Source organism: Oncorhynchus kisutch, linkage group LG6 (genome assembly GCF_002021735.2).
Source record: "Oncorhynchus kisutch isolate 150728-3 linkage group LG6, Okis_V2, whole genome shotgun sequence".
NCBI classification, from domain to species: Eukaryota; Metazoa; Chordata; class Actinopteri; order Salmoniformes; family Salmonidae; genus Oncorhynchus; species Oncorhynchus kisutch.
Window position 1 is genome coordinate 55,430,567 of NC_034179.2, and position 14,129 is coordinate 55,444,695.

General features: G+C 48.6%; 1 protein-coding gene across 3 annotated transcripts in view; it reads left to right on the plus strand.

Annotated features, from left to right (window-relative positions):
* Positions 1–14,129, plus strand: part of LOC109891851 (actin-binding LIM protein 3) — a 118,846-nt gene that overhangs the window by 68,163 nt on the left and 36,554 nt on the right. For all 3 annotated transcript variants that reach the window (XM_031826965.1, XM_031826966.1, XM_031826967.1), the window contains exons 4-9: positions 4,571–4,683; positions 7,692–7,818; positions 8,101–8,194; positions 10,122–10,209; positions 13,132–13,190; positions 13,505–13,576. In XM_031826965.1, coding sequence (XP_031682825.1) covers positions 4,571–4,683; positions 7,692–7,818; positions 8,101–8,194; positions 10,122–10,209; positions 13,132–13,190; positions 13,505–13,576 — 553 coding nt within the window. The remainder of the gene's footprint in view (positions 1–4,570; positions 4,684–7,691; positions 7,819–8,100; positions 8,195–10,121; positions 10,210–13,131; positions 13,191–13,504; positions 13,577–14,129) is intronic.

Genomic DNA, 14,129 nt, shown 5'->3' on the forward strand with positions numbered 1-14,129 from the left:
GAACCCTACCCCAACCCCCCATGCTCCAACACAGCCCCAACCCAACCCTCCATGCTTCAACAGATCCCCACCCCAACCCTATACTTCAGAGACCCACCCAAACCCCCCAACAGAGCCCCACCCTAACCCCCCATGCTTCATCAGAGACCCACCCTAACCTCCCATTCTTCAACAGAGCCCACACCCTAACCCCCAACAGAGCCCCACCACCCCCCATTCTTCAACAGAGCCCCACCCTAACCCCATGCTCCAACAGAGCTCCACCCCTATCCCCATGCTTCAACAAAGCCCAACTCATACCCCCATGCTTCAACAGCACCCCACCCCAACTCCCCATGCTCCAACAGAGCCCCACCCCAACCCCCATACTTCCGAGCCCCACCCAAACCCCCCATGCTTCAACAGAGCCCCACTCTAACCCCCATTCTCCAACAAAGCTCCACCCCTACCCCCATGCTTCAACAGAGCCGCACCCCAACCCCCCATGATCTAACAGGGCCCCACCCCTATCCCCATGCTTTAACAGAGCCCCACTCCAACCCCCCATGCTTCAACAGAGCCCCACCCCAACCCCCCATGCTTCAACAGAGCCCCACCCTACCCCATGCTCCAACAGAGCTCCACCCCTATCCCCATGCTTCAACAAAGCCCCACCCCAACCCTGCATGCTCCAACAGAGCCCCAACCCCCCATGTTTCAAATGAGCCCCAACCCCTCATGATTAAAAAAATTCCCCCCCAAGCCCCCCATGCTCCAACAGAGTCACAACCCCCATTCTTCAACAAAGCCCCACCCCAACCCCCAATGCTCCAATAGAGCCCCACCCCAACCCCCCATGCTTCAACAGAGCTCCACTCCTACCCCCATGCTTCAACAGTGCCCCACCCTATCCCCCCATTTTTCAACACAGCCCCACCCCAACCCCCCATTGTTCAACAGAGCCCAACCCCAACCCCCCATACTTCAGTGCCCCACCCAAACCCCCCATGCTTCAACAGAGACCCACCCAACCCCATGCTCCAACAGAGCTCCACCCCTATCCCCATGCTTTAACAGAGCCCCACTCCAACCCCCCATGCTTCAACAGAGCCCCACTCCAACCCCCCATGCTTCAACAAATCCCCACCCTACCCCATGCTCCAACAGAGCCCCACCCCTATCCCCATGCTTTAACAGAGCCCCACTCCAACCCCCCATGCTTCAACAGAGCCCCACTCCAACCCCCCATGCTTCAACAAAGACCCACCCCAACCCTGCATGCTCCAACAGAGCCCCAACCCCCCATGCTTCAAATGAGCCCCAACCCCTCATGATTAAACAAATTCCCCCACAAGCCCCCCATGCTCCAACAGAGTCACAGCCCCCATTCTTCAACAAAGCCCCACCCCAACCCCCCATTGTTCAACAGAGCCCAACCCCAACCCCCCATACTTCAGTGCCCCACCCAAACCCCCCATGCTTCAACAGAGACCCACCCAACCCCCCATGCTTCAACAGAGACCCACCCCAACCCCCCATGCTTCAACAGAGCCCCACCCAACCCCCCATGCTTCAACAAAGCCCCACCCTACCCCATGCTCCAACAGAGCCCCACCCCTATCCCCATGCTTTAACAGAGCCCCGCTCCAACCCCCCATGCTTCAACAGAGCCCCACTCCAACCCCCCATGCTTCAACAAAGCCCCACCCCAACCCTGCATGCTCCAACAGAGCCCCAACCCCTCATGATTAAAAAAATTCCCCCACAAGCCCCCCATGCTCCAACAGAGTCACAACCCCAATCTTCAACAAAGCCCCACCCCAACCCCCAATGCTCCAATAGAGCCCCACCCCAACCCCCCATGCTTCAACAGAGCTCCACTCCTACCCCCATGCTTCAACAGTGCCCCACCCTATCCCCCCATTTTTCAACACAGCCCCACCCCAACCCCCCATTGTTCAACAGAGCCCAACCCCAACCCCCCATACTTCAGTGCCCCACCCAAACCCCCCATGCTTCAACAGAGACCCACCCAACCCCCCATGCTTCAACAGAGACCCACCCCAACCCCCCATGCTTCAACAGAGCCCCACCCCAACCCCCCATTCTTCAACATAGCCCCACCCTAACCCCCATGCTCCAACAGAGCTCCACCCCTATCCCCATGCTTCAACAGAGCCCCACCCCAACCCCCCATTCTCTAACAGAGCCCCCCCAACCCCCCATGCTTCAACAGAGCCCCACCCCAACCCCCCATGCTTCAACAGAGCCCCACCCTACCCCATGCTCCAACAGAGCTCCACCCCTATCCCCATGCTTCAACAAAGCCCCACCCCAACCCTGCATGCTCCAACAGAGCCCCAACCCCCATGCTTCAAATGAGCCCCAACCCCTCATGATTCAAAAAAATCCCCCCCAAGCCCCCATGCTCCAACAGAGTCACAACACCCATTCTTCAACAAAGCCCCACCCCAACCCCCAATGCTCCAATAGAGCCCCACCCCAACCCCCCATGCTTCAACAGAGCTCCACTCCTACCCCCATGCTTCAACAGTGCCCCACCCTATCCCCCCATTCTTCACACAGCCCCACCCCAACCCCCCATTGTTCAACAGAGCCCCACCCCAACCCCCCATACTTCAGTGCCCCACCCAAACCCCCCATTCTTCAACAGAGCCCCACCCAACCCCCCCATGCTTCAACAGAGACCCACCCCAACCCCCCATCTTCAACAGAGCCCCACCCCAACCCCCCATTCTTCAACATAGCCCCACCCTAACCCCCATGCTCCAACAGAGCTCCACCCCTATCCCCATGCTTCAACAGAGCCCCACCCCAAACCCCCATTCTCTAACAAAGCCCCACCCCAACCCTGCATGCTCCAACAGAGCCCCAACCCGCCATGCTTCAAATGAGCCCCAACCCCTCATGATTAAAAAAATTCCCCCCCAAGCCCCCCATGCTCCAACAGAGTCACAACCCTCATTCTTCAACAAAGACCCACCCCAACCCCCAATGCTCCAATAGAGCCCCACCCCAACCCTCCATGCTTCAACAGAGCTCCACTCCTACCCCCATGCTTCAACAGTGCCCCACCCTATCCCCCCAATCTTCAACACAGCCCCACCCCAACCCCCCATTGTTCAACAGAGCCCCACCCCAACCCCCCATACTTCAGTGCCCCACCCAAACCCCCCATGCTTCAACAGAGCCCCACCCCAACCCCCCATTCTTCAACATAGCCCCACCCTAACCCCCATGCTCCAACAGAGCTCCACCCCTATCCCCATGCTTCAACAGAGCCCCACCCCAACACCCCATTCTCTAACAGAGCCCCACCCCAACCCCCCATGCTTCAACAGTGCCCCACCCTATCCCCCCTTTCTTCAACACAGCCCCACCCCAACCCCCCAATGTTCAACAGAGCCCCACCCCAACCCCCCATACTTCAGAGCCCCACCCCAACCCCCCATTCTTCAACAGAGCCCCACCCCAACCCCCCATTCTTCAACAGAGCCCCACCCTGACCCCCATGCTCCAACAGAGCTCCACTCCTACCCCCATGCTCTAACAGAGCCCCACCCCATCCCCCATGCTCTAACAGAGCCCCACACTAATATCAGAAAAAGCAACAAACAAACATAAAGTAAAGAAAATACAAGTGCAAATAATGATATCAATTCTTATTTGGGTTCGTTTAATGAGTTATGAAATTAGCTGGGTCCATGCCTTCTAGAAAGGATAAGAAAGTTTGGCAGATTATCATATTTAATTGCAGATCCTCTAACGGAATAATGTATTTTCTCTGCTTTTAAATGTTGCATGACTTCCTTTATCCACTGGCTAAAGATGTTTGTTTTGATGAATATTTTGGAAGGGGGCTCCGTCCTCGCTCTTTCATGTGCGAGCGTGTCTGTGTGTGTGTCTCCATGGAGAGTGACCTTCTAATCAGTATGAATGCGATTAGAACGGAGGTCTTGCCTTTGATGCCTTTTCTCTCTCATGTGCTACTAAAGAGAATCACATTGCCCTCCTTGACCAAATGAAGCGCCCTCTGCTCAAAGGTTTTTTATTTAATTTTTTTGAAACATTTTCTAAACATAATAGAATCCCAAATGCATGCGGGAATAATCACGTCTAATCTTCTTCAGTCACATCAAAGCATCATTAGTCTCAGTGCTCAGCTGTTCAGTGTTGGGTAGTTAGTTAGTGATACATTAGCGAACACTTCCAGAATGGCTATATATAACGGTACCACTGCTGGGCTGTAGTCGTCTCTGCTCTGTCCTCCGGCAGGACCCTGGATTTCACTGTCATTGTTGAACAAAAGCAAATATGGCGCCCCCCGGACACAAGCCTACTGCAGGATTTACTCATGGATTTATTTTGAGCGTTTTTTTTAAGGAAGAATTTACAAAATGTATTATAATTGGACCACCAAAACAAGTACATTATGAAAAATTACCAAACACAAAATATGCAGTTGTGTGAAATAATATTGCCTAGCTGTCATTACACAGTATATGTACTGTATGATGTTACAGGTTCAGCAGAATACATGTCTGATGTCTTCTTTTGTCTTGTCTCCCAGAAAGCCTTTCCCTATCGGAGATAGGGTGACCTTCTGTGGGAAGAAGTGTGTCTGTCAGCAGTGCTCTCATTCGCTGGTCAGCAGCGAGCCGGTCAAGATCCACGGACCCAGCCGTAAGTCTCCATATCAGAATAACCTTCTCATAACACAGGGGCCTCAGCTGGACTTAACACATTCAGTGTCATACAGCAATGGTCCCATAGGACAAGGCTCCAGCACAACGCACCTCTCTGGAATCACTATATCCTGATGATGACCTCAGGAATCTCTGATGCAATAGTAGCATCTGTAGATTCATCTGCGACAACAGCACATACAGGAGATGCAAAGACCAGACCTCAACATACAGTAGGACCCCCCCCCCACCAGATCTCAACATACAGTAGGACCCCCCCACCAGATCTCAACATACAGTAGGACCCCCCCCCACCAGATCTCAACATACAGTAGGACCCCCCCACCAGATCTCAACATACAGTAGGACCCACCCCCACCAGATCTCAACATACAGTAGGACCCCTCCCCACCAGATCTCAACATACAGTAGGACCCCCCCACCAGATCTCAACATACATTAGGACCCCCCCTACCAGATCTCAACATACAGTAGGACCCCCCCCCACCAGATCTCAACATACAGTAGAACCCCCCCCCACCAGATCTCAACATACAGTAAGACCCCCCCACCAGATCTCAACATACAGTAGGACCCCCCCCACCAGATCTCAACATACAGTAGGACCCCCCCACCAGATCTCAACTCAACATACAGTAGGACCCCCCCCCACCAGATCTCAACATACAGTAGGACCCCCCCACCAGATCTCAACATACAGTAGGACCCCCCCACCAGATCTCAACATACAGTAGGACCCACCCCCACCAGATCTCAACATACAGTAGGACCCCTCCCCACCAGATCTCAACATACAGTAGGACCCCCCCACCAGATCTCAACATACATTAGGACCCCCCCTAGCAGATCTCAACATACAGTAGGACCCCCCCCCACCAGATCTCAACATACAGTAGAACCCCCCCCCCACCAGATCTCAACATACAGTAAGACCCCCCCACCAGATCTCAACATACAGTAGGACCCCCCTACCAGATCTCAACATACAGTAGGACCCCCCCCCCCCCCCACCAGATCTCAACATACAGTAGGACCCCCCCCACCAGATCTCAACATACAGTAGGACCCCCCCCCCACACCAGATCTCAACATACAGTAGGACCCCCCCACCCGTCATATAACCAGTGCATACGGTTGTTAATCATGTTAATGCACTACTACAGTCCCATTAAATCTTCATTGAGTTGTGTGTAGAGATTTCATGATGTACATCGGACACCTGGTTAAGTACATGGAGTGCAGGGGGGGGGGGGGGTACAGTAGCAGTAACACACTACAGGGCTGAGCGGGTGACGGGCTTGATATCACATCAATCAATAATATCTCTCATCTGCAAATGACTGCTATCAATCTACCTGGCAACAGACACATGCTTTGATATAGCTCCAGCTCCAGCTCCAGTCACAGTGCGATCAGGCAGACATGTGCTGTTGTGAATAAGAATTTGTTCTTAACGGACTTGGCTAGTTAAATAAAGGTTAAATAAAAAATAAATGACCTAAATGAATGGGAGCTTTGATTACGAAACAACTTCCCTGCTCGGCATCTGGTGTCTTTTGTTTTAATGGCTATCTATAAGACATGAATAAATGAAATTGTCACACAATATCCCACGGTTATGACCTAAAATAGATGATAATGTCTGCCTTAGTTTGACTGGCAATATAAGGTATTTGAACTGAGTCTCCCAGGATCCAGGCGGACTGGTACAGTGCCTACCTGCCCTGAGGGAGTGGTGTTGTGTTGGCCACCTTGCCCTGTCCAGATGGCTGCCTTGTCCATGTTTCACCAGGTGGAAATACGGCCCGCCTGTCCAGCAAAGCCATTTCCCTATGGTTATTAACTGGAAGATACGTTTTTATCTGAGAACAGCCAGAGTGTTAAACGCTCAGTATGGGTGTGGATGTGCCAGGCAGAGTAGCCCTGACAAACAGCACTGAGCCAGAGTGGTGAGAAACGCCTGTTAACCAAACAGCCAGTACAGCAGGCAACAGAGTCACATCAAATGAGGACTGAGGAGCCCTGGGTGTGTCCGTTGTGACCTGAGACTGGAGTGTGAAATATGTACAGGCATGACCGAACTCAAGATGTTTGTGGAGTGTAAAGGATGATTCATTCAGTGTGGGTGAGTTTGGAGTAGGACTCTCCATCTCTCTCTCTGGGAGGAGAGCAGGAGTGGGGGACAGACGATACGTCGAGCTTAAATGATCACAAATGGGAGCCCGACCCTTTTCCAACGTTTACTGTCATGTATCTTGCCCTGGAGGCAGAACTGAGCGATTTCTGCTAGATGGGCCAACGGCAAAGTCAAAATTGGCTATATCGTAAAAATGGATTAGAACAGCAATTTATTTAGGGTTAGGCATTAGGGTTAGCGATGTGGTTAAGGTTAGGGTTAGGTTTAAAATGCAGTTTTGCCTCCAGGGCAAGATTAATGACAATAAATGCAACCTTCCCCGTGACGGCCATGAATCATCGTCTGCCATAACTCCCTCTGCTCTGCTCTGCTCTGCTCGGCTCCTCTCTGCCCACTCCTATCCTCCACTCACTACACCCACAGCCTCCAGTAGAGCTACTTGATGCTCTAGACTATATCTGTACTGGATAGTACATCACATCCGATCTGATGCACATTTGTGATTCCTTACCGGAGAGAATACATGTTTGGTTCAATGTTGTTTTAGCCCCATCTTGCCGCTCTTCCACTTTGATTCTCTGTTCATCTCAATCTCTCTCTGTCTCTCTCTGTCTCTCTCTGTCTCTCTCTGTCCCTCCCTCCCTCCCTCCCTCCCTCCCTCCCTCCCTCCCTCCCTCCCTCCCTCCCTCCCTCCCTCCCTCCCTCCCTCCCTCCCTCCCTCCCTCCCTCCCTCCCCACACCAGCACACTTGCATATTGGAGGCTTATTTTAATGTGAATTCAGCAGTGTATGAAATATTTAAAAAGGCGTCTCTCTCTCTCTCTTCTCTCTTTCTTTCTCTCTCTCAGACTGTGCGGGTTGTAAGGAGGAGATCAAACATGGACAGTCCCTCCTGGCCCTGGAGAAGCAGTGGCATGTCAGCTGCTTCAAGTGTCAGACCTGTGACACTGTGCTGACCGGGGAGTACATCAGCAAGTAGGTGCACTCTGTGGTAACATCACAATAACAGTAAAGTACTAGTAGTATATAGTATAGCAATAGTAAACAGTATCTTCCTCAGAAGAATCTTCCTAAATTTACTGCACACATAGCCGCGACATGCCATCCATGGACTGTGTCCATCTGTTATAATGGACTGTTATCATTGTGTCCTTTGACTAATTGAAAAAAAGACTAGCTACTGACTGTACTACGTGTGTGTTTATCTGTGTGTGTGTGTGTGTGTGTGTGTTTGTGTGTGTGTGTGTGTTTTCTCAGGGATGGTGTTCCGTACTGTGAGACTGACTACCACGCTCAGTTTGGCATCCAGTGTGCAACCTGTATCAGATACATCAGTGGCAGAGTGCTTGAGGTGAGTCAGTCTAGTCTGTCTGTCTGTCTGTCTGTCTGTCCGACCATCTGAGACCTCATCTCACACTGCTTCCTACCGCTCACTAATTATAAACCAATGACAAGCTTCACCACAAAGTGTTGATTTATGAATGAGACATCAGCGTCAATCTTTTCATTAAGTGTGTATCGTGCCTATTCATTACCTCACAGACGAGACAGCAGTTTTGAAATCTTGGCATCGGATCTAATTTTAAAGAAACAAACGTTGACAGACATGGAGGGGAAGTGAAAATCAACCTCTTGTTTTGTCCTCTTGATATGAACCACATTAAATAAGTAAAGTACTCTGGTATTTCTTAGAGATCATACAAATGAACAAAACACTATGACACCATCAAAGGTATCGCTACATTGCAAGTCATAATGTCCATTCATGTGATTAGTGCTTTTGAGTTGAAATCAATCCAGGCTCCTTGAATGCGCTGAGTGCAGACAAGAGAGCAAATGTATTCAGACTGCGTGCCGTCACAGCTCTAAAAATAGAGAGGCTTTTAATGCTCTGTCATCATGGCTAAACATGAGGGCCTCTGACAACCCCTGCACCTTAACACACACACACACACAGACACAGACACACACACACACACAGACACAGACGCACACGCACACGCGCACACACACACACACACACACACACACACACACACACACAAATTATCCAAGATGACTCAACTGGCTTGCTTTCCATCTCTTTGTGGTGTTAGAACTAACTGTTTTAAACTTGTAGCGCTATACTGCATTTGTATGTGATGATTGAGGTTATTTGTCTGACTGCTAGAATCCATCCAGAATAATTTCACTCCCTAAAGAGAAGCGTAATGGGTGTATTGGTGCTGCTCGTTTTGTGTTTTTCTGTAGGCGACTGTAGAATATGCAATATACTCTTAACAGATATCTGCTCTGCTAAAATGACATTTCATTTTAGAGGGACATTTTGTAAAATACTGGAATCTTCTCCTCTCTGCGCCGGATCAGATGTGCCTGTCATTTTCTATGAGTAGTCTGTGAACTTTGAATCTACTGGCGTGTGTGTATAAAACATTGTGAAAGGCACACCTTGGACACACAGTGGCTAATTGAATCTACTGGCGTGTGTGTATAAAACATTGTGAAAGGCACACCTTGGACACACATTGGCTAATTGAATCTACTGGCGTGTGTGTATAAAACATTGTGAAAGGCACACCTTGGACACACAGTGGCTAATTGGCCACAGTGGCTAATCACTGAGTGATTATGAAATAGCTTTGGAAGAGAGTGGAATTGGAGTGTCCAATTACTGGAGCTGTGTCTGAGTAGCATCCATCACTTACAGGCCTCTTTTTCCATCTTCTCACCTCCGCGCCTTAAATCACCTGGGCTGAAATCCACTCCCCATGATGCCTTTTTCTCTCACTCTCTTTCCCTCTCTCTTTCCTTCACTCTTTCCCTCTCTCTTTCCTTCACTCTTTCTCTCTCTTGATCTCTCTCTTCGTCCCTCCCTCCCTCTCTCACTCTCTCTCAATTCAATTCAAAGGGCTTTATTGACATGGGAAAAATATTATAAACAAAAGTGAAATAATCAATCAAAAATGTACAGTAAACATTACACTCACAAGTTTCAAAGGAATAGACACATTTCAAATGACATAATATGGCTACAGTATATACAGTGTTATAATGATGTGCAGATAGATAAAGTACAAAAGGGAAAATAAATAAACATAAATATGGGTTGAATTTACAATGGTGGTTGCTCTTTTCTCCTCTCTCTCTCTCTCTCTCTCTCTCTCTCTCTCTCGCTCGCTGTGCCTCTCTTTCTCTCTCCCTCTCTCTTTCTGCCTCTCTCTCTCTTTCTGCCTCTCTCTCTCTTTATCTCTCTGCCTCTCTGTCTCTCTGTCTCTCAGGCAGGAGGAAAGCACTACCACCCCACCTGTGCCCGTTGTGCCCGCTGTCAGATGATGTTTACAGAAGGAGAGGAGATGTACCTTACAGGTAAGTAAAGCTCTTTTCCTGTCGACGATAATAACATCATGATTTACTTTGATGTGCTGTATCATTAACTTTAATGCACTTTGATGGTGAGCCCTATTCACTTGTGCAATTCAGTGGTAATTTGCTCTTGGGTGATAATAACCCTTCCCTAAAATAACACAAAGTAACATCCATTCTCTAAAATGGATTTCCAGACATCATGCACTTCCAAAACTCAGTATAGGTTGAATAGGACAAACTCCTCAGTTCAGACTGTTATTCAGCAGGGCCTTGGCCTGCCATTACTTTGAATTATGACAGTTTCATAAACAGTCTCCCACCATTATTGATCACAGCGATACTGTACATAATTGAATAGACTGGCCTTAACTGACTCTTCTACAGTACACTCTGTTCAGCTACTATAGCTCACTGTGAAGAATGTTAAAGTGGTCTGCCTGGCTTCTCATCGCCCGTTAGCTCCATCATTATATGCAGTCTTCGTCCCAGAGGCCACCCTATTCTCTATATAGGGTACTACTGGTCTAAAGTAGTGCACAGACAATCAGACAATGCTAACCCATGCTACTCCACATTATTAACATGCTACTCTGAATCACGGCGAGACCGTTAACACACAACATTAGCATATTGTAACACAAGCGCATGCAGCCCCCAAGGTTATGTTTCCCCTGGATGGTTAATTTAAGAGGGGGACATCAAGGAGGGCTGAGTGATCGGGGCTCAGGGAGCTACTCAATTACCAGCCACATAACAAAGGCCAGTGAATCAATCCAACACACTGCATGGCTGGACTGAGAAGTGGCAAATTGTTAAAGGTAGAGATTGATCCTACAGAGCATGCCATGTGGCCGGCCTCCCCTATTGCTTCTGCCCCTGATATTCACTACATATGTCAACACCGCAGCAAGCGGCCCAGCTGTGCAACACTGAAAGTTCCTCAACAACATTAAAGGAAAATTCCACCCAAAAAATTCCACCCAAAAACTATATTTTGTTTCATTTTAGTCCATTGTATATAATCCCAAAATGATTTAAATGTCAGCAAAATGTTTTTCAAGATACAGTATATAACTTTCAAAATACAGAAATACAGCCGGTATGATACATTTTGCATCATATGATGCAAAACGCACAATATGTTTTCCTTTAACCTGCTGGAGGTAGAAAGAAGCCTTTCAGGTGTCCGAAAAAATTCTCCAACAAAATTCTCCAATTTACAGATGGGGGGGGCATAGCTATCATTCTGGGCATAAAATACAACGGCTACAGCTGCCCCAATCTGCCCTCCCTGCAAACATATCGGGAAAACCTGAACGTAGAGTTTGCAAAGACCCTCCTCAATCCGGCCCCCTTACCACCAAGTGCTGTCCCCGAACACAGCTCCATCTCTCGTCGTGTTACCCGGTCCTCAACCATGTTGAAACCCATCACGTCCAGAACCAAGCGCGACCAAAGCTGCACGATGCCATACGTGACTATGCTGCTCATCCACTAAACTATGGACTACCACTCCTGTCTTACCCTCAGCACTGACGGTTTTCCGAAATATATCTATTTTAAGTTGTAGTTTTTATTGTGTCGATGATTTTCTTGTGCACAGTGTATTTATGTAAATTGTGTCAAATAATTCAGCATCGGCTGCCATTGATACTTTGTCATTTCGAATTTGTGAAGAAGAAAAAAAACATTCTATGGAGCCTTTGTTCTGATTTGTCTCTGCCTGAAGGCTGCTACCTCTCAGGTTTAGCTATTTAGATAGTGTAGCTACAGTATTTCTACCTATTTTCAGAGTGGGTTGAAAAGCATTCTTTATTGTTATTGTTTTTTAAAGTTTAATGCATTTTTGTAAAAGGTTAATGCATTTAAGTTGATGCGAATTAGATATATTTCCTGTAACCCTTCATTCACAATTAGGGTTACCGAGGTTGTGTTAGGAAACTTGGGGAGGAGACTTCCTCTCTCAACATTCATGCAGGAAGTTTTGAAGGGGTCTAACTATCGATTGAGGGAGATAGTCCTAGGTGCTGTTGCTGCGTCAATTGCATGGTGGGTGGACTATTGATTCCCACAGATCGTGCTGTAGGCCTATCTATGGCTGTGCTCGATTTATAGGACTGATATTAACTGTAGATTGTAAGCATGACATCCTAATTGAATTGACTGGAGGCCAAATGCTGCATTCTGTACCGGCTTCCCGCAATGCTTCTGATGTGGAACGTGATATCCAGGCAGGCAGCCACTCAGTCCCGCGTACAGTAACAGTGGTGTATCGCCCTAGAGCCTGGGGAAACCGGATGTATGAGAGGAAGTACCTGGTACTCTCTCATTATCATTATTTGTTAATATGCACTGAGGAGCACTGAGGAGGAGCATGACATTAGTGGTTTAGTGTTTCCATCCCTCCCAGGAAGAACTAGAATGAGATAACATTTTAGTCTATCTCGCTGTGTGTGTGTGTGTGTTTGTGTGTGTGTGTGTGTGTGTGTGTGCGCGCGTGTGTGTGTGTGTGTGTGTGTGTGCGCGTGTGTGGGAAAAAGCGCGAGAGAGAGTGAGAGCGGAAGGGGAGAGAGAGGGAAAAGAGAGAGGGAGAGTTACGACTTCAGCCTCCAAGCCTCTCTCAGATATGTACTCTAGGTCACCTTTGATGTATGGCTGTTGTTGAGAAGTGCTGATCTACTGACACATGCGTTTGATCGGTGTGTGTTAAAAAGTTTGCGAACACGAGACACTGTAAAAACATTTCTGAGCTGTGAGCCGCAGAAGAACTGTGGCCTTCTACTCCAGTCATCAATAATGAAAAGCACCCCGGTGGTGTAACAGTATTGTAATTGCAATAGCCGTTGTGTGGTGGAATGAATGTGACGTTTTTTTGTATTTTTTTTAGCCGTATGTTTGATTGCGGATGTGTCCCCGCTACAGGTTCCGAGGTGTGGCATCCCATGTGTAAACAAGCAGCACGGCTGGAGAAGAAACTCAGGGTGAGTAGAACCCTGTGTCTCTGTCTCCCTTCCTGTTAGTAACACTTTGACCTCAACTATAAAACACCACTATTACACTACTATATCCGCCTAGAAACTCCTGCAGTTTAGTCCGAACTGAATCCCTCGCGTTCCTATTCTTGGACTAATGACGTGTCAGGCTGGGGGTATAATCACACAGCCTCGCGGTAGGGAGAGGATCTGAGGTAAATGCAGGGGTGTTGTTGTTTGTCTCCCTCAGCGGTAGTCTGGCCTCTGCAGGCTTACTCTGACACACATGGTGCGCGTGTGTGCGTGTGTGTTTGTTCCCACAGTTAAGACGTACCTCTGAGGCCTCCATTTCCCCCCCTGGCTCCAGCATCGGTTCCCCGAGCCGCGTCATCTGTGTGAGTAGTCTGTCGCCAAGGCATCGCCATGGTTACTTGTTTACATGTACACCTTCTGTTGGCTGCCAGACTGTCTTGGAGGCGTAGCCCCCTTTGCAGGACCTGTCACTCAGAGCCATCAGTCATTCACATGGGTCGACAGTCCACCATGTGCGGTTGTGTGTTTATGTCATTTATGTGGTTTGCTTCAGGTGTTTGTATGTCTGTTTGAGACAACAGTGTTTGTTATATCCAATGTATTATTGATGTATGTTTAAAGTAGGTTCACATACTTTCTCCATTGTTGACTGTTGCACTGTGAAGCTGACATTCGGTATAGTCTTTATTCCACTGTAGAGGAAAGCAACCATGGTAAAGATCTTGTTTAGAGACATCTGCTGTCGTTGAGTTGAGTGTGTGCTGAGCCTAAAGAGGTCCTTTAAATTATCAATGAAACGTCACAATACGGTGCCAAGCGTTCGATTTGGCTGCTGGGGAGCAAGGAGAACCCCGGCTCCGCACAAAACCATTGACAACCACGTGCCGTTTTCAAGGGGATTGTTAAATAAATGTT